The sequence below is a fragment of the Perna viridis genome, chromosome 3 (assembly GCF_037379345.1).
Source record: "Perna viridis isolate PV_CMFRI_1.1 ecotype Kerala chromosome 3, ASM3737934v1, whole genome shotgun sequence".
Taxonomy (NCBI): domain Eukaryota; kingdom Metazoa; phylum Mollusca; class Bivalvia; order Mytilida; family Mytilidae; genus Perna; species Perna viridis.
Genome location: NC_142447.1, coordinates 43,068,985 through 43,095,895, shown reverse-complemented (window position 1 = coordinate 43,095,895; position 26,911 = coordinate 43,068,985). Strand labels below are relative to the sequence as shown.

General features: G+C 31.4%; 1 protein-coding gene across 1 annotated transcript; it reads right to left on the bottom strand.

Moving 5' to 3' along the window:
- On the bottom strand, window positions 1-25,649 carry LOC148622359 (potassium voltage-gated channel protein Shaw-like). The gene is made up of 5 exons (XM_088572214.1): window positions 24,662-25,649; window positions 9,924-10,145; window positions 6,804-7,973; window positions 2,387-2,602; window positions 1-1,562 (listed from the first exon to the last, which is right to left on the bottom strand). Exons 1-4 carry the CDS (start codon window positions 24,947-24,949, stop codon window positions 2,414-2,416), a joined length of 1,869 nt encoding a protein of 622 aa, XP_088428340.1. The 5' UTR covers window positions 24,950-25,649; the 3' UTR covers window positions 1-1,562; window positions 2,387-2,413.
- Window positions 25,650-26,911: the final 1,262 nt, after the last annotated feature.

Below are 26,911 nucleotides of genomic sequence, written 5' to 3'. Positions count from 1 at the left end.
ACTTAGCAAAGGGGCCATAATAGTTCAAAATGATTCATGAAATGAGATAACTCTACATGTATTGATAGAGAACTTTATTGAGCGAAACAGAACATTAACAATTACAATACTGGTGTTGATAAAATGTATAACATATGTGTTACCAGACATCTATCCATAATAACAGTAATATATGGCAATTTCTTTGGTACGAGTGTTTTCAATTGAACGAAAGTCGCAATTTACTATGCCACGCAATTTTTTCTACAGTATTGGTGTCAATAGATAACAGGTCTCAATGACTGTGTTTGCAATATGTTGCTTGGCGTAGTTGGGTATGGGTGATTTTGATAGACGGCATGGTTTTAAGCTAAAACGGTTTTGCGTAAAAGTTTGCAAATAAATTAGAACTTAAAGCCTGTAGAGTCTATCTCGGTCAAGTTATTCTACGGTTTGAAACCATTAATCATCTACAGTGACAGATACATTACTATACATGCGTTGCCAGGAAGCATATTTTTGGTGTCTGGTTAATGCAAAAGACTATTACTGAATGGTGTATATACACATGCGCGAACGAATTATTTGTACATTGTGTCTATAATTATTAAGAATCCGCTGTCATCCCTTTAAATACATATTATTATATACTTTACTTATAAAAGTAAATGTGCGCCTCTTACATTACAAAGATAATTATTATAACATTGTGAGGTTTGTATTATAATTTTAGAGAAACATCAGAAGCTAATATAGCCAAGATAAATACGTGTGCATGGTTTGAATTCAGTTTTCAAATTTTCTAACAAAACTAATTTTCTAAGAGCAAATAAGACTAAGATGTAAGTTCTTATAACTTACAAGCATATTAATAAGAGTACAGTTTGGAAACAAATTGGAAGCTTTCTGCTATTAACACGCTGAAATGATCAAATGGATTCGATGGTTATTTCGAATAATTCCTTGGATGCAACTTAGTTGCATAAGTTAAATTTGAAACAAAACTTTTAATTTTATAAACGAAGATTCTTAGCTAAACTCTTTACTGCTATGAATAGGGTTCATACGCTATCGAAGGGAGCCAGACGGTGGAGAAATCCATATAATGGAAAATAATAATGTGGATTAGACATACTATGGTTCAAAAGAAACCAGTTTAGTTTGACTTAAAAGATACTACTGTTACATGATAATCGTGAAAATCATAAACTTACAGCGTAACATTTGAAAAGTCTGGCAAAGCAGCTTCAAACCATGAGAATTTAGGTCATAAAATTACTTAGTGTGTATCGCCGTTAAGTTAAGACTACATTTTATTCTAGATATTCAGGCGTTTTTAAAGGAAAATTATAAAAATAGGCATATGGTCTGCCAAACACTTTAAGTTTTCATCGTAAATATATAAGTAAGGAATAAACTTCCCTATTGTAATAAATATACTTTATGATCATAAAAACAAATGTTGTAAATGCTATACTTAAGTTTTTTAAGTTTATAGGTACAGGTATGTACACGACTCATTGACTGTACACAACACAAGGATGTTGCTTAACTTCAGCAGTTCATCTAATTAGGACGGCATTCTGGAAAAAAAAACAGCTTGGTAAGCTAATACGTCTTAAACAATTGAAAAATAAATTAAAGCCATATTCGAATGATCTTGGTAACACACAGTAGCAGTTTTGAGTTCAGTAATTTTAAAGCTCTAGAGCAAAATGGGAAATCATATTAATTCCTCGTACCAAAAACAGTAATATGGTTCATAGATCGTACAATTTTTGCATGTTCTGTCTATTAATACATTTACTAGTTCTGTGTTTAAAGTTAAAAGACAATAACCGTAAGTTGTGGTGCTAGCTGTATTGACTGAGAGATTTGTTTTATTATTATAATTCATAAATTCGAATGAAACGATATCGTATTTACTCTAACTTAGGAATTAATCATAAAAATCAGAACAAAAAAAACCAAAAAAACAAATTCGATAATAGGGTCTATCCAAAGCCTACCGAACTACGGTCGTTCATGGCAGGCATTTCATTCACTCAACTATTTTTTGAAACATCACTTATTTTTGTAATTATAGCAATCAGAAATCGGATCAGCGAAACGAATAAAAAATCAACAGGATTGAAACATAAGCATACAATTCTATTTCACTTTTCAACAATATCGGGTCGGCGGATCAACATGAATAAATTATATAGGCCCTATATAAATTCTAGAAAGGTGCGACCTTAATACTGGAAATGAATTCCTTACGTTTTATTGATAGTAGTCATGTGGTTTTGTCGAGTTGATCTGTATTTGACATGTGACCTACGAAAATTCTTTTTGATGTAATAGACCATGTATGTATGAAACATAGCCGTTTAATATTCAGTTGGTTAAACTACTGTATACCAACCTTTTTTTTTTTGCTTAAAAAGCACGTTTACTTCTTTCTCTTTGACGCGGCTGCCGGAGGAACGGATCTAGGGGTTTTGCCACCCTCTCGAAGCTGTCTTTTCTGTTCCCGTCTCTCATTCAATAACTCAAGCTGCCGTCGACGTTCATTCTTGAGACGCTCAGTATTTTCAGCCATATTATTGAGTAGCATAGCCGTTTCCACACGATGCTGATGCTACAATTACAAAATATTGACATCAATGATTTACTACAATAGTATAATATATGTATGTAAGCTACTCCACTTAAACACACGATAGTTCACCTCCCATTGTTATTGCTAGTGTTCTTAAACTCATTTTTCTTAATTTTATTAATGGGTATGTGGAAGCAATGAAAAAAAGAAAGCATTTCTTATATAGACAGCTTTTATTGTATTAAGTTAAAAATCACAATTGTGAAGATTTTTTTGGGCCTTGTCCTAAAACTGAAAAATCTACTTTTTGACATTATGCCGACACATTTATTCATAGTAAAAATGCTTTTTAGTCGACTGTGTGGTTATCATAAACATCTGAGTGGATTAGGTTGGTTTTTTTTAAGTTGGGTAAAACTTTTACATACATATTGTGTATATCTTCAACTTGCAAATTTCTCCAAACACAATTTCGGCCATGCAAAACGCTAGTAATGCATAGGTATAGTTCACCTTTAGCGAGAGTAGGAAACTCCAAATAAAAAAATCTTCATTTTGAAAATTAAAGAGTGAAAAGATAACTGGGAAAAATTTGAATAATCACCTCTATCTTCATACAGGTCTTTAAATAAATATGGAAGACATGTTTCACCATTGGTGCTACCTTGAGTGCTTCTTTGATCGATAAAATGTTGTAAAAGGATAATTAGAGATTTGTTTTTATGTAGGTTGTTTTGTGTATTTCTGATCTATCAAAACCCGTTGGTTGTGTAAGCTGAATTATTATTATATTTCATTATGAATGTTGCATAATTTAAGTATTTGCCACAAAAAAAAATTAAATTAATCTAACATGTTTGCTTAATTTGAATGTTCTGTAATTAAATCATCTATTATTCATTACAAAACGAGCAACTTATTACGTACGTCGATTAAACCGGAAATACAACTGATCACCCCTGAAATAGCTACTCAAAAGACGGTTCCGGGTGAGAAAGTTGATTATAAAATGCACATTTCAAAGCGAGAATAACAATTTAGTAGTTTTCGAAGCTGTGAATGGAAATAAAAACAATTTTCATTAATGGTTGTAATGTGAAATCGATTAATCGTCAGGAAAACATGAATTTAATGTCACGCGAATATTGTTGATTTGAAAACATGGCTTTTGAATGTCTCACTTACAGGAATGTGTATTAAGCCAAATCATACTTTCAACAACACTACTTTCTCGAGTCATAAAAGTTCCCTTCGTCACGAGTAATGGTTATCTGTTTGATATATTGTTCTGCGTTAATTTCGTGGAAGATAAAATTTTGTCACCTGTGATGAATCGACTTTAAGGAAAATCTAGAGAATTGTAGCATACTGGAAATATCATCAGTAATTTGAAAGATATTAAGTATCATGATTGTTTGGTTAATCCATCCTATAGAAATAATATCTTATGAAATAGCTTCAAAAAATGTTTGATCTGAATTTGAATACAACATTAAAATATACTAACTGACCTAAAGCAAGTCATTAACACGTTCATTGATAGCGAGAATATCTCCTTCAAACATGACGTTTGCCTGGATTTTCTAATGTGATGATACTGCATTTAGATTAATTTCTAATGAGACAAAAGTTATTGTTTCATCTTTGTGTCAACATATATTTTAAACCAGTAAACATAATATCGTTTTTGGTCAATTTATTTGATCATACTTATTTTGTCCAACTCAATAGCCATGATGGTCACGTGCATATGATACACACAACTCTCAACCTGGTCTATTTTTGGAACAATATTAATATGTTACGGTACCGCTTCCTTCCAACTATAGTCAACAATATCACATATTACACTAACGACATAAAACAGGGTCATCTATATGTTCATGTAGGCCATAAAACTCGTATTTATTTAGGAAATGACAATTAACAAAAAAAAAACATCCTTATAAATAGTAATTATCCTCTTATCATGTCATCTATGTTACCAGGATGTTGCTTTTTTGTTTTTGTTTTTGTTATTTTTTTAATGAATAATTACTATCGATCAGTATCATCAGTCAAGATTGATTTTATAATTTTGTATTCTGTGTTTGACAACTGCTCAGAACAAAAGTAATGATACATGATCAATTATTGGTACTATAATGGTTTTTAAGCGGAAACTACTTGTGGTGGTCTGTTTTAAAGCAGTTAGATAATGTTTTCGCCCATTGCGTGGTAACTTTGGTTATTCTTGGCACAATATATTATATTGCCGGAAGTTTAAATCGATTTTTAATCAACGGTTATATAATAAAACATATCATTTTGAAGTCTATATTTATTTTGTGGAACGATTTTTAAAGGTGTCCTGAGAACTGGAACAAAACAAACAAATGTCAAACGCTATATGGACTACAAAACGTCTGGTTTTTCCAGAAGAAGATAATATTACTTAAATCAGATAGAATTAGTCTTTAAATATTGTGTACCTTAATTTACGCGGAAATGGATACCATTTATCCGTTTTGTCAAATTTACTACTATAAGTGTTAATTAAACATTACCAGTGAGTGAAAGGCTTATCTGCTTTGTTCATCATTAAGTAAAAGACAGAAGTAATGCAGTGTACACAAAATGTAAAAGTTAGAAACAAACATAATGGAACAGATTCTTTGAAAAGTTGTGTTTCCCTTTTTAAATAAAAAATAATGTCAAAAATGTTTTATTATAATAACTCGTATAACATTTAACTCAAAAAATCATTGTGCAAATTTTTGTCTTTAGATCATATATTATATTATCATACCTTGTTTTAGTTTTGTCTTCTATCTTATTATTATCATTTTATGTTTTTATTACTATTTATTGAAATGATTTGATGTTTCCTCGCTGATTAAACGATTATATGTCTTAGAATAAGAGGATTTTTGTGTGAATTTGTCCCGTGTTAAGGTCTCCGGTAGACGGTTAAGCCATTAGTCTAGGCAGACATGGCTCAACATGACTGCCTTTGGACCATCATAAACACTATCATTTCTATAGTATTTTATTTAACATATTTTATACAGTTTAGATACAGGAACCTCATTAATCAACTCAACATCTGTTGGTTATTATTAAAATCAAGTAAAAAAATGTCACAGATAATTATGAAGCATAGTATAACGAACAGAAGATTGATGAGCGTGTAAGGGAATCACTATTTTGTAAGAATAAATAAAAAAGCTAAAATATCTGGCAACACAAATATCAAATGACTCGGCTCACTTAGCTTAAGCACAGAATGACTGTTCGTATGGGTATTGATATTTAGAATTTGCAGTTTTTTTTCAACATTTGTAGAAAAAATACAGAGAAAAAAATAAAAGTTATACGAAGGAAATTGCGTACTCAATAAATAACACACAAGCAATATAGATGCCAAAGAGCAAAACAATTAGCCATGCAATCCCGCTATCCATTTTTTGAAGAGGATTGTATACAAAAAAGCCACGTAAAATCAAAGTAACGTATAAAGAAAGGTATGGTTTATTCATAACATACATGTATATGTGTTTCTAGAAAAGCAGAGGACGCTTACCCTACCGGACGGGTGCACCTGGTCGATGTCCCCATTTTTAGTCCGAGTTGCTCATTTACTTTTGTTACTTTGTATGTATGATTTTAGTTACTTTATGTTCTTTGTTGTGTATGTCTGTTTTCCATGTCTGGTCTTCGTCCCTGGATTACATTCTTTTGATTACCGATATAACCTTTGGTTCCCTTGATTACTCTTTCAAATATGGAACAAAAACATATCTAATTTTAAAGTAATGATTCGTCCTTTTTATCAAATTGAGTGTCAATATGAAACCGATTAGCTTACGAAGGAATGCGACACACGTCATCAGATGGTCTATTTTCTCGCATAAATTAATTCGATAAAGGCCAATAAGCCATAACAACCTGGATACAAATGTTGAAAGTTGATACATGTAGAAGTGTTATGATGATAGATTACACCCCTACTCGTAGAACAAAATTAATGAGGGGACAGAAGAATGGGCGAGTACAGTGATAACTTTTTTTTCCGCACATTTTTATTTGATTTCTTGAAAGTTTAATCTTATTCACATTATCTCTTCAATCACACTTAAACATCGCATTTTAAAGTAAAAGTAAAGACAATTCACCAAGGAACTTCTTGATCCGTATTACTCATTTACTCATACCCAATTTTTTTCCTAAATATTACAATAAATATATTTGCAGTACAAACCTCCAGTTCTGAGACATCAACATCTATCGGTGTTACAGAAGGACTACCGGTTGACGAGAGAGTCTCTGATATAGTGTGCAGCCTTTTCTGGTGATCTGTTGTTGCAGAATTACTTCTGGTAGAATTATTTGACGACACATTTACTAGTTCTCCTTCAAATGTATAACAACTACCATTTAGATCTTCTGAAGCTAGCGACGTAGATTCCTGTCCGTAAGGTGGCGCCCTAGGGGAAGTTAGAGCTGACAATGATGAAAATGACTGGTCTTTTTTTTCTTTATTTCTGTTTCTAAACTTGTCAAATAAACGTAAGGATTTTTTACTCTTAATGTAAAGCTTACGTTTTAACTCCTTTCTTTCATGTGGTGGTAATTTTATCCTAGATTGTGCATGGGCATAATATAGTGTAAAATTGTTGACCACTATCGGAACGGTAAACGCTACAGTAAGAACACCACAAAGTACAGCGGCACAACCTATAATGTAACCTCCTTCAGTTTTTGGTACTTTGTCACCATACCCAACTGTTGTCATAGTAACAAGAGCCCACCAAAAACCTATAGGAATATTTTCGAACGTCTCAGATTCTACATAAAAAACTACACTAGCAAAAATCAGAACACCGGTGAACAAAAATACGATCATCAATAGTAGCTCTTTAGTACTAACTTTGATCGTATATACTAAAATGTTAAAAGCACTATAGTGCTTCATTAGTTTAAATATTCGTAAAATTCGGACTGTTCTAAGAGCAAGCATAGACTTGAATAGCTGGCTAGTACTATCATTAGGATTAATTGTCACGAGAATGATAGCTATAAGATGTGGTATTAAACACAAAAGGTCGATAATGTTTAAAGGTTGGCGAAAAAATTGCATCTTCCTTGGAGCAAAAAATACCCGAATTGCAAACTCTGTTGTGAAGTAAGCTGCGCAGATATAGTCAAGTATGGTCATTACAACGTGAGGTTTGGTGTCAGTAAAGCTATATTCAGAACTAGCGACGCTTTCTTGAATGCAATAGTCCTCGTTTGGCGCTTGCATTAAATAAAACTTGGTTCTGTTGATCGTTGTAGCGCCATCAATTGGAACTCGAAATTTATGGTAGGTTTCTAAACAGAATATAGCTATTGATAAAACCACGAAAAACATAGATAGTACGGCAAAGACCTGAAAAAAAAATGAGAACATGTGAACGTATTTTGTAAGAAACTGTTCAGATATCGCATATCCTCGGTTATTAGTGGAGTATGAGTTACTAATTTACTTTTGTTACTTTGTATGTTATTTTTTAGTTATTTTATGTTCTTTGTTGTGTGTGTCTGTTTTCCGTGTCTGGTCTTTATCCGTGGATTACATTCTTTTGATTTCGGCTGGAATCTTGTTTCCCTTGATTACTCTCTCAACGTGTATCTTCCGCTAAACAAAATATCTAACATGTACTGAACTAGAAGTTGCGTTCCGGTGAACGGTTGCCCAATGATAACTAGTGGGGTTAAGTAAGAGTTCTAGTAGGATATAGATCGATCATACGCGTATAATTAAATTGTTTCTGTGTTATACAGTACTAGAAACATGTAGTTAAAGCAAGGCAGAAAGAAAAAACGACTGTTGTGTCAATTGTCGACATTGTTTAATTATATATTGTTTATTATTTTCACAGTAAAGTTATACTACAAGTCATGGTCTGTGCTTAAATATTTGTTACAATAAAACTGCATGTAAGATTTTTTAGAAAATTGTTGATCAGTTTCACGATACTTATTTTTCTTGTGGAAAGAACAAAAATACCATTAATACTTAATCATGAGGAGCAGACGACATATAACAATTTTTTAATATTTTGCACTGTGTTGTGGTAGTGAGTTAGTGAGGATAACATGCTGATACAAAAAAAATGCCTTGTAAATTTTCCTTATTGATTAGTAATTAGTTGGCTTTAGTATTTTTTATAGTGTTCAGTGTTTTAGTTGTTAATTCGTTTTATCGCTATTTTGTTTAAAATCCCTTCGATCTTGCTATACGATAATTTTTAATCTCATGCCAGTCGAGTGAGAATGAAAATTATCGTCAATTTCTTTGTTCTCGCGTGACATACAAGCAACAGCGTACGAATATTTGACGACCCAAATAACAGTCTCTTTGTTTACAGGTATGAAATAATGGCTAATTTGTAGCAATATTTTCTAGTCTGCAATGGAAAATGATTAAATACACTATCTTACCCGATTAAAATTAATAAATCCCAAAATTATTCCACAAATTTAAAACGCGACCGTCATAGTTAACCGTTTTTTTTTTCAAATGATGTTTATCACTGCTGCACAACATACATGTACGTGACGTCACGTAGCACGTCGCCGAAAAATAGTCTCGAAAGGAAACTTTGCAGCGCTTATAAATAAAAATTACATAACATATTTAGGTCGAGAAAATGAAAATAAAAGAAATCTAATACCTTACACTTCAGCAAAACAGCGATAAACAGATTATTTAATATTTTTTTCAACTCGCGGGAATTTCTCATGCTCATCTCGTCTCGCAGCGCAGCCGCTCGACGAGATGAGCATGAGTAACTCCCTCTTCCTTGTTGCTTTTGTGTTATTCTTTAGTAATATTAATCGTTTAATATAGATACGATTAAAAGTTTCATAAACTTTATAATTAGGGTGTCACATTAGTAAGGCAATGATATTATTTCATTTAACATTTTTAGAAACTTTTAGCTTAAGCAGCAGTCTTAGTAAGAATCATACAAAATTCTGCAATATGTGATACATCCCCAAAAAGGCTTCATATTTTTTTTTTATTTTTGTAAATAAGTTCCTTTTAGGTCTACATGATGAAATGTATATATTATTCAGTATCATTGTATTTCAGTGTCATTTACAGAGTTATCTCCCTTAATTTTGAATTCTACAGCAACATTCTAGAACATGTTTTATCTCTTATGAACAAGAGTTCTATTAATTGCAACATGTAATTTTCTGTTTACTGAAGTATTTTAAACTAAATATCAAAAATGAAATGTGTAAGCTTTCCAACCATGTATAAAATTTTGCATGATTCTTAGCTAGAGTGCTACTTAATTATAATTCAATTCTGTACATATAATTATACCTTTGCACCTCTTGACGAGGAAGGCTCCTCTAGGAATTGCCATGCCTGAATTTTAAACTTTGTCAAACTAGATGCGCTTTCGTCGTAGAGCTCTGGCTCAAATGAGGATGTGAAGTTATCGTCTAGTGCTGCCAATGTTTCTTTGTGATCCTTGTATTTGCTGTATGTTCCCCAGCAACATGGTTCTATATCTAACTCTGTTAGTCCCCAGTATTCTAGCTCCTATAGCATGAAATAAATTAAGCATTAAACATAGCTTACCAAATCTGTACACAACAATCAAATCGGGTGTTCATGTATCTTTTTTTTTTTAGAAATTAAGAAAAGTTTCATTTTTGGTTCACAACTCTTAACTTATCAACCCTTTCCCTTATTACTACAATGTAACTTTCCCTCAAATATTTTAACTTTAAAACTGGTTATATGATTAGCATTATGGGAGGAAATATATCCAAACTTTTTTACATCTTAAGCAGAGTATAATCTAACTTTGTTCTAGAGCGAGATAAGTTTTGTAAATATTTTCTTTACCAAACCATTATCGATGCTTTTTTTTTGTTTGTTTTGTTTTGTTTTGTTTTTTGGTTCGTGTTTCAACTGTACGAAAGCCCATTGAGCTCATTTTCGTGGACTTAAAAAAATTATTTCGTGGTATAACGCAAAACTTTCGCGAAATAACGCGTAACTTACGTTATAACCCGTAAGTTTAGCGTTATTACGTGTAAGTTTTGCGTTATAACGCAAAAAAAAAAATTTATAGTCTACGAAAATGAGCCAAATGGGCTTTCGAACAACTGAATGTATTTCAGATATAAACAAGTTAGCAAAATATATCAACTTTTTTTCCTGATCACTCTTGTGTGGGATGAAACTAAACGCTACTGCTCAAGTATTTGTACCTATGGAGATAGTTTATATATTTATGAGGCATTCGCAGGTACAAATAGAATATATCGTATTCTGTGATATTAAAGTGACAGTATCTTGTTAATGACTTCAGTTTCATTTGCATTTCATAATATTGATCATACAGAACTCAGAGCAAAGATCGTGAAATAAGATGCATTACGTAATCGCAAAACAAAAAAGGCCTTCAGCTGTTCTATGAAGATCATGATCCTTCGTGTCTGGATATGTTGGAAACTTACTATCGTAACAAGTATAAACTTTCTAAATAAAAAAATGCTGCTCACCGCAAGTGTATTTGTTTGGTGGTGTCGTGTTTTATTTAGAACATTTTAGAAATTCAGTCTATATATCCTTCTCTCTTTTAGAAATAGCTTCAATTTTTTTTTTATTTCAACTCATTAAACTCATTTACTTTGTCTTGGTCTTTGAATAAAATAATACAGTATTATGAAAATATAGAATAAAAAAGTAAATGTCAATCAAAAATTACTGAAGTTTATAGCAAAGTACACGCAATATTAACATCACCAAAGAGGCATGAAATTGTTTGTTATTTTTGTTATTTGTTTGTTTGGTTTTTTTTGTAATTCGTGTAATTAAAAAAAAAACAATCAAGTGTGAAGTAGCAGATATCGCCATATTTAAATACTTTTGACATGGTATAGCAAAGTCACATTAACAAAACACTCAAAGAATAAAAAAAGGATGAATGGACTTCATTTTACATGTTGTAAAAATCTTTTTCCGTATTTTGTTGATGTTAATATCCTTTTTGCGTGCTTCTTTGTACCGGAAGTTGTATTGAATCTGTAAACATGCTCTTTCTTCACGAACGGTGAGCAATAGTTTTATGTATAAAATTGATTTTAGGAACAAATTATCATATAGAAATTTCTACTTCTTCTGATATCGCTAATGGATAGTTGTGATAGAACTTAAATGGAAACTATTTTCATTAGTCTTCAATATTTATAACACCTCGGGTATAACTAGTAATAATAATCACTTGATGAATTAATTATTATAATCATATCAGGAATTAATTTTGCCAAATACCGTAAAAACTAGGGTATATATACTATATACCACTTAAGCTAAACACATGCTTTTGCAATCTTGTCAAGTAAAAGAATCTCAGAGATCGTATTTTCGTGCTTTAGGAAAATAAGTAAATATTTAATGGAATGAGATATTATTTTGCCTAATAACCATTTCTGTCACTTTCTGTACCAAGATCAATTTGTACTGATGAAATAGAATTACCGATCTTTTAAGTACCAGTCCAAATAAAGTTCAGACACTGCCTATAGTAAGGTGATTCATGGTTTAAAAACCATAGATCAGACGATGCTTATTTGGTCTATAAATGCTATATTTTCATGTGACAATAGTCCTTACTGTATTTAGATCTGTACTTTTGAGAAAACTTCACTTTAACCGCCGACTAAAATCAACCAAATCAAACCAAATCAAGAACGATAACTCTTGCAAAATGCTAGTTTCATGTACGATCTATATAAATATTTTATCAAAAGCGCAACTCCCAAATGAAAAAGTAAGACAGGTTATGTGATGTATAACGGTTTTTGAACAAGAAATAAAACTGAATTCGATGGTTTTTGACATGCATGAATCACCTCCTGTCTGAATTTTATAGAAAAGAAATAAAAATGTCGCTTTTAAAGGCCCTCTTACACTACAACAAATTCAGCGAACGAACTTTTAACGAATTGAAAAAATAGAAATATTACTGAGCATATGAAGAGTTGATGTTTTGAACAAGTCAAAAACGAATATGGATCAAATAAAGCGCATTCAGGATAAGCGTTGAACAAATGAGTTACGAACATGAAAACAAATACAGAATAAATCCCAGCATTATAGATGTAAACGGATCACCAACGATCTGAGCGCATTGAAAACAATGTAAGGAATTTAATAGGGAATGCAAATTGAAAAGAATGCATTATAGGCAAACAACAAGACTTTTCTTATGAAAATATGAATACGGTAAACAAATTCATGTCGCCGGAATTCTTGAAAAAAAAAACCAAGTGACTATCTTTTTATACAGGATTGTATTACTGCTTTACTGTTGTACAAGAATATATTCAGAAAATATCAGCCCAAAAAACAAGAGTTTTTCAAATAAATTTGAAAATGGCATAATTCATTACTTGAATTTGAGCCTTGTTAAAATAAAAAGTTTAATTGATGTAAATTCATTTGTTGCACTAAAATTGTATGTGAAAACAAAGCAAAATTCGAATATTTAACCGAATTGTCTTTAAATAGCTTATTTCATGAGATATTTTTATGTAGAAAATGTAGAGCGCATTTGTCGAACTCTGATATTTATACAAATTTAGCCTTTTGTACAATCACAACTCCTGACAAAAGATTTTATCATTCATAGCTTGCGCTCTATGTTTTTGGATTAAAAAAATTACCCCTTATCCTCTATTTTTTATGAAAATTCTATGAAAACTGTGTAGAAGTTGAGTTTTATGCCCTTCTTTTGACTAAATTATGACACAACAGCTTGTATTTTCTGTATATTAGTATTCAGATACTATTTTGGCTTTAAAATAGGCAAATTTTAAATAGTAAGTTGAAATTTCGGGAAAATAGTAGGCCTGAAACGAGTGTTAGTGAATACACCCTTTTGTTTTACTTTTCAGTTGTAAGAACCAGTCTGATAAAAAGAGTCGTACTCCATGTGGTTTCTTAAAAGGGCCTCATTGTAAAACTTCACTTTAAACCATAAATATTTTTTTAATCGACAGCCTGTAGTTACGAATATTTTTTCTATCTTAGTCTTGTTATTAGATTCGATTGTGGTAGTTTTTATTGATATACTTTGACTGTAGTCTTTTACAAGATTATTATGGTTACTCTTTCCTCTCCTATTTTCGTATTGTTCAAAATATTTAAACTTATTATCTTATTATATCATGAGAGATCAGAAAACTAAAGTCAAAATAAGACCGAGATCAAGTACGTTGGATATTCGATGTTCGATATTCGACATTCAAACATTTCAATATCAAACTGAATATCAAACGGTAAAATTTTACCGTTTGATATTCATTCGATATTCATTTCTGGCAACTTTTAAGAATGTAAACACTAAATGAATATCAAATGAATATAAAATGGTTGATTTTTTCTGTTCGATATTCGCTTGACATTCGTTTCCGGTATATATATGTATTGAATAAAGAACGGATTTGAATATCAAACTGAATATCAAACAGGATTTTTTTGCTGTCAATGGGGTTCAAAAAAGAGTAAAAGTATCTTTATTTTGTGTTATTAACATAAACATTTTTTTTTATTCCTGAAAATGCAAATGAGCAAATGAAATGAAAATCTTCACCAATGAGCGGCTTTCTAATGGATGTTGAAAGCCCGATTATCTGATGAATAGAAAGCTCTTTCAATCGAAATACTAAGTTGTGATAGGTCCAAATTCTGCTATTGGTACATGTAACATAAAATCATACATGTATATCAAAATGCACATTTTAATTTATCGCAGGAGAAAGTTGCAATGTTTCCTCTCTAGACAGAGTGTGCATATATGTTGCGGTTGCATTCCACGCTGCGGTGCACATGCATGGGTAAATTTAATTTACCGGTAGTACTGATAATCAAATTAATTAATCTGTTCGTTTTTTCTAAGAAATGTTCAAGATGTTTCAATTGCTACCAATCAGAAATTATTGTATATTTTGCTTTACTGTACCCGTGTTTCAATAAGCAAGCAAGCAAGAAACGAAAAGTGTCGACAAAGGTCGAATTCTGACGTTACCGAATGTGCAGCAATAGTGTACGTAACGTCAAAACGAAGCCCAAACGTTCTCTGAATTCGTTGGCGTTCGTTGAGAACTTCCATGCTTGCACAAAAATTCTAAACGTTTGCAACGAATTGTAACATCCACAAACGAAAAAGAACGAGAACAAAACGAATCCTAGACGAAGTCAGACACGAACTTGTGCGTTAAATAAAATTGCAGTTCGTTCCCAGTTCGTTGACCAGTTTGTTAAAGCGTAAGAGCACCTTACTTACCAAGTGTTTTTACTTACCAATTATTATTGCAAAAAGATTAAAGATTAGATGCATCTTTCAATACATTATATTTACTACGGTTAATACGCAAGAAAGTTAGATTGTACATGTACATTGAGATAGGAAACACTTAGTCAGAGGATTTTCAAATAACTAAATGATTTTTCTGTCTTTTATTCTTTCAAAAAAAGGCATAGAACTACCCGCGTCATTTCAATTCTGTTATAATTGTAATAGATTTGAAAGTTGACAGAAATTTATCAAATCTAATTATTTTTCGAACAAAACAATCTTTAATCTACGAAATTTCTTTTCCACTTCTTCGACTTTGAAAATAAAAACATATCTTATATGAATAGATAATAAGAAATTATAGTTATCAACGAAAGAACATTTGTCATGTTAAGTCACTGGTAGGTTTGTTTCATTGACTGAACAGTGAGTTGATTAGAAAAAACAGCACGCAAAATGATCGTTCCACGATGAGTTTTAAAAGAGTTAATGATTTTATTATTGAATTTGCTGAAAAGTGGCAATTTTAAATCAGTGAGTAAATAATTTGGCAAGAAATCATTCAATGAGTCATTTTAAGTTTCGTTTTTAATTGTGCTCACTCTACGAAAATGGTTTATTATATAGATAGCAGTGTTTTATCGGATGTTCCAAGTTAAATAAATTTGGATAATTAACACTGAAATAAATTCGGTAATTTCACTTTCGGACTTTCTCTCGCCAAAACGTTGAAAATATCGATATATCATGAAGTAAATCTATATGATATATACATACAGGACAATCAGTTGGTTATCATGAATAACCAAAATATGCTCACTCGTATCAAGAACACTTAAGGATTTAACTCGTGCACGGAACAAGTTCCGCACACTCGTTAAATCTAGGCGTTCTTCGGTACTCTTGATCAAATTTTGGTTATTTCTTCTTTCCAATTAATTATCCTATTAGTATTATAGACGCTTCACAAATTTATAATGTGCACAAACACCATGTAATGATTTGCAAGAAGTTAGTGTTATATATTGAAAATATGCAGACGTTATGATAAGATCATGAAATATGACAAAATTTCATATAAAAAAATCGGTTGCAATATTTTTGCAGCTACTTTTGATAAATTAAGAAATAAAAATTGAGAGTAGAGGAAATTCCGACTGAAAGTGTCCAATTTAGTGCAAATATATCGGAAAAACATTTTCAACAAATGTTTAAAAGATCGCAAAAAAATGCGCTCGTATAATATTACATCGTAGTGGTTGTCATCGGCGTCGACGTCGTCTGGGACACTTCGTTTCCATGCGATAAATTAAGTTGTGGTCGACCAATTGTTCTGAAATTTTGATATGATTTTACCAACTACTAAAGGAAGCATCCTTCTTAATTTGGACTTTACGGCTCCTTCTGTTTTAGAAAAAATGGGCCAAAAAGTGTTAAAATAGGTGTTTTATTAAAACCCATGTAGATTGTTTGTTTTTTTTTTTATCGATTTAAATTATTCTTTTATTCTTTTAGTGTGTTCCTTACCTAATTCTGGTGAACAAATGCTACCACAGAATTTAAGTGTTTTGGACTGGTGTCAAGTTATAGGGGGGTCAAAGTTGGGCAACGCCTGAAATATTTTACTTTTTATTTCTGGTCCGATTTAGAACCAAAAAATGGAATTCCTCAAAAAAATTCCCTGTCTGTTTTTTTTTTTTTTTTTGGTTTTTGTTTTTTGTTTTTTGTTTTTTTGTTTTTTTGTTTTGTTTTGTTTTTTTTTGTTTTTGTTTTTTTTTTTTTTCAGATAACTCTGACTTACGGTTGTTTTAGTTATAAGGGGTATAAAGAACCACACCCTAAAACATCCACTTTCTTTAATTTTTGGTCCTATTTCAATTTTTTTTATTGAATTTCTCATAAAAATTCTTTTCTGCGTATTTCATTCAAATTTCAGATATTTTTTTACGGTTTTCAAGTTATAAAGGATCAAAGGGCCCATACCGTAAAAATTGGACTTTTTAATTTTTTTAATTGAATTTAAAATTGTATGCGATATAGTTTCCAAACCATTTGTTGTGTCCATAACAAATTGGAAGTCCTTATGCTTAAGTGTATCTAAAACTGATATTGTGTCCTCACTTGCCCCAACTGTTTAGGATTCTACCATTGCGGTCGTATCAACTGCGCTCGCCGAAGCGTTTTTGTTACTAATTTTTGTATTTTTCAAACGTCTGATTTTTCACGAGTTTAATATATTTTAGTAACACAGTGTTTTTTTCTACAGATCCCAATGAAAATTTTGGCTATTTGAATAAGTTTTGATATTTGCCTTACTAGTGTTCAGAATTCTAGGAAAAATGACCCAGGTCCTTCAGTAATTTTTCTTTAATTGTCAGCATGAAAATAGGAAAAATTAAATTTGATATTTCAGTCTCTGAATGTATTGGTTATCTCAAGCCGACCTATCTTCAAACGATATATGATAGTGATAGTCATATTTAAACTGAATAATTCATAATAACATAAACTTGACAATGTTTAAAAACAATTTCTATCCAAATGGGAATAAAGAAATTTCCTACGTGTTGAAAGGTTCTATTCCCAGATCATTTGTTGAATTATTAAAGTACAAAGTTCGGTTTTTCTACATTAAGAGCTGATTTTTTTTAGTAAAGTAAATGGATTTATGGTCTAGATCTTCTCTATTTATAAATACGTGGCATTTTATTGACATACATAGCAGCGACATTACAAAATATGATAATACATGAAACTCCTCAGTAAATGGAACGTTGAATTACATAAAGAAAATGGTTTCGAAGACGGGCAATAATTAAGTAGCAGTCTTTTCGAAAAACCAGACAAGAAGTGATTGATGCAGATTTGGTTGACTGTAGTGTGAGACTAATGTATGATTTTCTTAAAAGTGCAGATTTGAATACATAAATAGCTAATGTTTCCTAGAAATATAGCATTTGAAGATCGAAAAAAAACATTGTTTGGTGGTTTTTTTTCTAAACGATGAATCATCTGTACCAATTGATACAGGGAAGATAATGTAAACTTATAGAAGGGTCTGAAAATATATATATATGAACCTTATAAGGTTCACAGAAATATACACTTAAAAAAATGCTAATGAAAATAAATGTAACGCACATAGATCCACATCATGTCTTCCAATCAAAACAAAACTTATTTGAAAATATAATACCATATTGACTACCCTGAGAATCATTGTTTTGTGAAAACGAAATGTAAAGTTTGTATAAGCTATTTCAGATCTGGAAGTCGTAGGTATTCGATTGGTCATAAAATCTAGATTTCAGATATAGGTTTCTGTGGGTGGGAAATGACAGTTTATGAGTATATAGTGATATCCATCCGGTATAACTTTCTCGGCGAGTATTATTACATCTACAATATTCTATAGGCAACATATGATTCAGAGTTTTAAATCTGCAAAAAGTACTACATCATCTCACTCTGAAAAAGCTTTGAAACTGAAAGTTCTTTTTAAAAAGTCTATAATTTCTAGTTTTTGGTAAATTATATACATGAATCTTCAAAAACTATTGTTTGAAATGTTCGGTAGGATTTCACTACCAGCCTTCAAATAAAGATCCGAAGATGGAAATGCTCATTTCAAGTTCTGAGAATTTAATATACAATAACACACCAAAGAATTGCCCTGACATGAACACAAAGGTAAAAAGAAACTTGTCAGTGGAGAACTATGGAAAGATAGAGGGTGGACACTTGGGATTTAGGGCATGGACAAGAAGCGGCAAAATCTACAGAGAGAAATCTGGCGAGGACTTGTCCACGGCCCTAATTTCCTCAGGAGAAAAGGAATTAAGTCAATGTAAGTCAGTAAGTGTTAGCTTAATCGAACTTTATAACAATGATATACTAGTTTCACACATAGAATTTACAACATTAACATAAAACTTTCATATATTTTCATATTTTTATGTGTATAAAATAACAGGGTATTTCCCCACTTTTCCGTTACCATTTTGCCAAGTTTTTAATAGCCCTAAATCTATTATTTCAAGTGGGTATCTTCCTTGTTCTATTTACACCAGAAACCATGGAAACTGGTGTGCAATTCCGTCATCATCAATAGCAACTGCCTTTATAACGGCATTAGTCCCTGTTCTCTATTAAAGTAAATTACATATAATTATGTTGGACAATCTTATTAAATAAATCCAACTATTCCAGTGATAAGTTGTGTAGTGTTTATTTACGCTGGGTGTAGTACATAGCACGAGTAGCTCAGTATTTTTGTGGCTTTATTAAAGCTAATAGATCTAGAAAAACAGTCCGCATAATTAGTATGTGAAATCATTTACAATGTGTTTCTTTACCATCATATATTTGTAGTTGTATTTTTAATAATTATGCAATCTTCCTTTTGGAAATACAACAACATCATTCTTATTAACATTATACGTGTGTTGTATGAGAAGTAATAAAATACTGTTTCTCGAATGAACAGTCCACAAACGTTCTATTATACTGAACCATAATCATGTTTCCATGCTCTAGAAACGAATTGCGCGACCATGATTTTTTATTGTCATCTGTTCACGCTATATTGAATGTTAATGTTGCGAAAGAAAAACAAACATTGACCACCAAATGATAATCGGAGGAAAAACTTCGATTTTTTTGGGGCAAAATTAGTTCATGTCGGCTATTAATAGTATTTTGTTTGCATGATAATTTTTAACTTGGTGTAGGATTTTTTTTGTAGTACATTTAAGTTTAATGTAAACATGAATTTTTTCGATTAGTCCCATTACTACCAATTATAAAGAAGTATTTTGTTCACAATCTTAATGAGCATCATAAGCGGAAAATTTTAAAGTCAAACAATTCTAGATTTATTTGTATGAAAATCGTTTAACCCACCACCAACACCTTCATCCCACGCTATATGTAATTAATATTTCTAAATGTTCTTATCTTGTTTTATTTTCACATGCCCTGTTTGGCACATTGGGTACGCCACCTTTATTGTTACATGCCCCGTTGGCACATTGGGTACGCTACCTTTATTTTACATGCCCCGTTGGAACATTGGGTACGCCACCTTTATTGTTACATGCCCCGTTGGCACATTTGGGTACGCCACCTTCATTGTTACATGCCCCGTTGGCACATTGGGTACGCTACCTTTATTGCTACATGCCCTATTTGGTACAGTAGGTATGCCACATTTATTGTTACATGCCCTGTTTGGTACATTTGGTACACCATATTTATTGTTACATGCCCCGTTGGCACATTGGGTACGCTACCTTTATTGCTACATGCCCTGTTGAGTACAATAGGCACGCCACCTTTATTGTTACATGCCCTGTTTGGTACATTTGGTACGCCACATTTACTGCTACATGCCCGATTGGCACATTGGGTACGCTACATTTTTGTTTGTGCTGACAGTTTTAAGGGGGTTGATTTTTTTCAAAAAAAAAATTTATTTGTGTATTAGCTCCCTTTGTATTTAAACAATGTCTTGCGTCATTAAATGGTATTTGAAATACAAAGGCATGATTGAAATTTTCAAGAAATAAAAAGACAGGACTAAACATCCGAGAAAATGAGAAACAACAAATTTTTTGTTACCTTTCTTTGCCTGAAAATCGCAAAATTTTACACCCGCCAAAACAGTGCTAGTTGAAATGAACTATGGCGGATGCTTATTCTTTTTATATATTTTATAGTTAAAAGACTAGACAATAACATTAGTCTATTTCCATTGAAAAATAATATGTTAAAATTCATCAGGTCAGTTGGAAGTTACGCCGACTCTAGGAATAAAGTTGTGTTTGCTACTATTCTATTCTGTCTTTTTTTCGGCGCAGTCGGTATAGCTTCGCTTTTTACCCTTTGACCTTAAGGACGCTCTTCTGTGGAAACGCAAGTCACCTGATAGCAATTCTTTTTACCCGATTGACTTAATACTGATAACTTAATGACGTTCGAAAAATCTGTATCGAAAATTTGAAATTGCGTTCGAAAAAAACTGTACCGAAAATTTTATAAATTGCGTGCCATGTGTTAATATCTTGAAAGAAATGTAGAAACTTAGAAGTAAAAAAGAACAAAATTTTACTGCGTCGGCTATTTTTTTTAAAGACAGTACTTGTTTCACATTCTTTTGATTCTTCTGTTTTAATATTCTATCCAATCATATTTCTATTGTATCAATATGTAAATATGTAAGACAGGTAATATGTCTACATCAGCATAACTAATCATTGAAAGATTTTTGTTGGTTGATCTTTTGTAAATCTACTTCCTTGATTCCAAGATGTAACATCAAAGAAAATAGTTACTACTAATTATTCTTTGTGTATTCCTGTTTTAAGTTAATTTTTCATCTAAGTCTTGCTTTTTACTTGCAAATTATTAATATCGATAGTTTTAAGTACCGTAAAGTTGAATATTCTCAAAATGTGAATTGAAAAGTAGCATTATCAAAGTTAGAAGTAAAAACCAAACAGCGGGGACATAGATTCAGTTATATAACTGAGACAGACATTAACAAATATCAAAGGGTTTTCCTTTGTGTTGGTGAGTAATCATTAAACGTAACTTAGTTGTCAAATTATGATTTTTTTTCTTTACTTATGTATATGAAAACTATCTACAAGTTGGACATAGAAAACAGACAAAACATTACACAAAAAAAAAAACACACTAAAAAAAAAACAGATGAATTGAGAGAAAACGTATTTCTATTTTCTCCAAATGTTCTACGAATGACATTGGATTGTTCTGTCTTATAATACAGAAGATAAAAAAAAACTAATAAAAATTTAAGTAATCAACTAACCAGTTGACGTCTATTTTTTTTTTTTTTCAATAAGTAATAGTGCAGTGTTGAATAACAGTCGGTTTGATAAGTCAAGTCCATAAGTATGGCCAGCTTTTGAATCTAGGAAGAATGTAATAAAGAATATGTACCTACTTCTTGCAGTGACTTGTACATTTATTTTGAAGATGTTTCAGTAAATAAGTTAGCACTAATGTACCGCTTTTTTTTTTTTTTTTTTTTGTTTGCTCGATATTAAAGATCTTCCTTTTTTTCGCAAAAGGATGTTTTTTTCCTACATAAGAAAATTATTTTGTGTACAATCATATTTGAAAAAGTTAAAGACACTGATTTGCAAGATAACCGAAAAAGCAAATATTTTGAAAGTCCCCGTTTTTCTTTTTCAACCTAAAGAAAATCAAAATCATTTTCCCACAAAAAGTGGGAAAATGAGAAATATGTAATGAAAAATATCATGGTTACACAGAAAGGCCTAAAATTTCTCTGAAGTTCAGCGTTTAGTTACGGCAAGTCCTATTATATACACGGAAGGTGCCAAGATACCAAGGTCATGCACTGCTAATATGGGATTGCGCAATACATTTGCCTTAAGAGTTATATACTTTGACCTACCCTTCGTGATACGTAAACTTCAAATGACTTCTTAACATCAGTAAATCTTTTCTCAGAGAAAAAATGAAAGTGGTATTCCTTCCGTAGTGACAAGATTTAAAGAGGTAAAATCCAATAGCTATATATTATTAAAATTGATATAATGATTATAACGATTATTACTTTACTTTTTTCTACTTTTGAGTAGGTTTAAAACAGAAATTTGATTTCTTTGGTCTGAGGTTTTCTGAAGTGAAACGCAGCGTAAATCTTCGAAAAAGGTACCATGACAATATGATTTCATCGCTGTATGTAGATATTGATGAAAATACTGTAGAGGAAGAGCTAGTAAGGTTGTTTTCACTGTATTTATGCTGGAAAGAACTATTCAAAATACAATATATTGGGTACGATTTCTGTACACATACACGTCTGTAAACGAAAAAAAAACAAAACAAAACAAAACTATGTTACAACCTTGGCTTAATGCAAAATGAAAAAAGGTTGTCCTTCGAGCAAGTGCAATTTTAACTTGTACTTTTCCGAATGTGAATTTTGCTTATCCCGGGCAATAGGACAGCCTTTAACGTCAGAAGTTGAATATAGATGAGATTTCTTAACTTCGGTCTCTTTATTTCATACAGTAACAAGTATTGAATAAATGTCATCTGGTTTGGTTTCATTTTCTCTTCGGAAGTGCACTGTGATTAGCATGATCTTAAGACTGTGAAAAGCAATAATTCAATTAGAATATCGGTAGCCTTTTCTAGTTAGTGAATTCTAGATTAAATAATTCAATTAAACGATTTATCGTAGAATCGTTTGTAATATTGATCATACTGAAAAACCTTATTAGAAGTTGAAGTGCAGATATTATATTAGCCCGTTTCGACTAAATTTTGATCGTAGTAAAATCGGGTGGTTTTCCAACGGTAAAGTAATAATGTCAAGTTAATAAGAAAATAATTTAGAAAGAATTAAAGGACTTAAGTTTAAAAATATTATTTGAAACAACAATGTAAGAACAAGTGGATAGAAAATAAGTTAATCGTGCTGAAACTCATTCGCTTATTTCATTTTACTTTTATAGAGACTATGGTAACCTTCAAGGAAAACTATTCAAAACTTAAAATACTAGCTTTGTTTGTGCTTGGCTTTTTTTACTTAGATCTTTACTGGTTATCATGGTTATTGTCAGAAGTTTTTACTCATTCATTTGAGTATAAAACAAAAGGTCTAACAAGTTACTTTAATCGATTAAATAGTTTTTATTTTAACAGCTAAAGATATGTTGATATAGCCGTTGTGTGAATCTACATGTACCTAAAATTCATTTAAACTAAAAACTACAAATACAAAAAAAGCAGATCAAACCGAAATCTATAAAGAATCCAGTTTCAGTAACGATTGTTCAAAAACCAATGTATATAGTGGTTGTGATCTGTAAATGTTTACTCCAAGAATTAATTGGTTAAGAGGCCAAACTGACCTTATAGACAATGATTTTGACAACTGAAAAGCAAACGGAACTGCTTACTCGCTACAGGATGCAGATACGAAAAACCCACTAGCACGGTAAATTATTTTGCTGTCCAAAACATTTTAAAATAACAGTTACTAGCATTAAACGATGTGAAATAAAAACAAAAACTGCTTCACATTCTAATCTCAACGAAATTAAAGATAAAATAATCAAGTGTTCATCTTTCCTGGGTGACAAGAACTGTTAGATGTTACATTGGTAACATTAACTACTTCAGAAATTATAAAATATTTCTGACACGAGCTATACGATCCATACTTCTCTTGCATAAACAATGTAGTACAATTTTTTTGAACTATTTTACATTTTTCGTTCTATGTTTTTTCTACATTTGATCAAATAAATAATTTTAAATAATAATCAATATTATAACTATACAGACGTAACATTCTGAGAAAGAAAAGTGCTATTGGTACTTTTATCTGATTAAATTTTTTTGAAGAAATACTTTTGCGAAAAAATTTAAATCACTATGGTAGTTATGTCTATTGTTTACAATGTACCTTGAATATATATCATACATGTACCTTCTAAGAAACTCTACATTTTTAAAGACAAATACAGCTCATCTTGATAAAAGACATAAGACTAGTTCACAAACATATATGTATTTTAAAAATTGCATGTTTGTTCCCATTTTTTGTTTTTTAATTAACTTGTCTTAATCGGTTTTAACCAAGATGTTAAGAAAATGTATTAGGAACAAATAACGTCCAGGTACGGAATTTAAGGGGGAAATGTGAAGATAAGAAGACAAGAAGACATTTGGATATACATACCCCACGAATGATATTACCACAAATATTTTGATCTATATGTAGCTCCTCTGACCGGTAGTAATGGAGAATGGTAGTAAATGCTCCTGGGTGTCGATCAAAGAAAAACTCTTGTCTTTCCCTATCCCACGACTCGTCTGTTTCTTGTAAATGTGCCAGAAGCGCAAGTCTTGTACCTTGGATGCTCTCAAGTGTACTTGCCCAAGTTTCAAATATAACCCCTCCAATGTTCAATTTAATACGTCTATCATCGGATCTTCTCTGTTTTTCTTTTCTTTTTATATATTCCATTATTTATTGTTTTTCCTTGCTTTCATTGCTTGACCACATACACAGTTTAACAGCCATCTTTTAACGCACAGATTATTTCAAATAAACCGAGTTGATACTTGATATCTGTTTTCAATATAAGTGGTCCAAATCATGCTATCATTCTGGAACAATTATCTTATACACATTATTAATTATTTACGGCAATTTAAATATAATTTTCAAACAAATCACTCTCCAATCGATGATAAACGCAATATAATTTCATGAATGCTCACAATTCAATTCTACTGTTAGTAGCTGGTGCTGGTTTAGAATTAGTGTTGACCGAAAGACTCTTGGAACACTATTAAGCTCAACGATGATACACCAGAACATTAAGCTGCATTTATAAATAAATTCAAACTATATTCAATCTGTTTTATATATTATTGATGAAGATCAACAGTAAGACAGGTTTACCTGGAATAATCAGAATTCCGTAAAATCAGGAGAATGACTTCATCGAAGTGCTTTTGTTGTCCCATAACATCCCATAATGTTTCGGTTTTTATTGTTTGGCACATAAAGCATCTCCGCGATTTGATCTGATCCCTTTTATCGATTTTTAATTCCGTTCTAACATGATGTAGTGGTAGATTTTTAAGTTGAATTGCATGTAATATTGATCTATTTCATTTGTCCTTATAGAATTACCTTAGTCGTATCAACTCGGTCTGTACATTTCCATTTCGTTTAAATCATTGTTTGTTTTATTGAATCAACAGTTATTGCGAAATAAATCGTAGAATAACATGTTCAATACGCTAGAGTTATTTCCTGCAAATACAAGGAATTTCCGATTCTTAAGTGATGTTTTTATGTGCGTACAATTTATTTACCACCACTGGGAAACAAAATTTGTTTAGAATGGGACGACTTAAATGAAGATGGTGTTAGAAAACAATGCTTACAAGTAAAGTATGGATACATTCAAGTTTTCTTTAAGCTTGATATATTGATAACATTTGCTAAATTTTCATTCAAGTCTAATTTCAAAACAATGATAATAATTCCAGGTGATCCATACACATGCATTTTAGTGAATATGTATGTTCATAAAAGTAAATTGTCCAATTGTAAATTGTAAATTGTTGTAATGATTAGTGTCAACAACGGATTGCATAAAACTCGCTTCACACGGTACGATTTGTCGTACAAGTAAAATCGCATACAACAAATCGCACTGTGTGTACCGAACTTACTCAACCGCACGAAGAGGTTTTTTATCAAAAACACTCAATACACCTTGCATAAGTATTTTTGTCAAAATTCACAGATTACACAACACGTAAAGCTTTTAAACAATCTGTAAGTACCAGAAACTGCCACAACAATCAGTACCATTCCGTTAAATTCGCCCGACTCCGTACATTTTTAAAAATGCACTTTCACAAACACGATTTTTTCTTATGAATACTTTCGAATCTTTAAAATTGAAAAGATTCGCTAAACTAGCACGGATGCCTGCGAAAAAAATAACACTCTTTTACGATGAATTTGTGTGTACTTTACGATCGGTTACGAGTATGAACGATCGCAAAACAATAAACGAAGAATAAATGTATTGAATTCACGATAAGAGTTTACGATTAATTACGGATAAAAACGAGGCATTTACGAACAATATTTGCGGTTTAGTTCTGAGTGTTTCACGAAAGGTAACAACTTTTCATTTACTTTTACATTAACCCAATGACTCGTAACAACACTTCAATCGCTCATAATGAAAATTTATCCTCTTTCAATGATCTAACGGGAAATACTTGTATCAAAACAATCACGTTCTCCCTGAGAACCGTCGTGTCAAGTTTCTTTTTTATAGATATACATACTTGTAGAATTAAACATTTTAAAAAAAAATCCTACCGAAATAACTTTTTTTTTGTATTTCTCTCAAGGCGGTCTTCCGAGCATTTTGCTTTTGGACGCAGATTTTCAACG

Bases quoted from the DNA above. Each gene is read 5' to 3' on its own strand.
- LOC148622359 (XM_088572214.1), bottom strand. From the start codon at position 24,949: ATGGAATATATAAAAAGAAAAGAAAAACAGAGAAGATCCGATGATAGA. The intron at 10,146-24,661 runs GTATGTATATCC...TTCATGCTATAG, and splicing joins GTGGTAATATCATTCGTGGG to GAGCTAGAATACTGGGGACT. The intron at 2,603-6,803 runs GTTTGTACTGCA...TTGTAATTGTAG, and splicing joins TTGATGTCTCAGAACTGGAG to CATCAGCATCGTGTGGAAAC.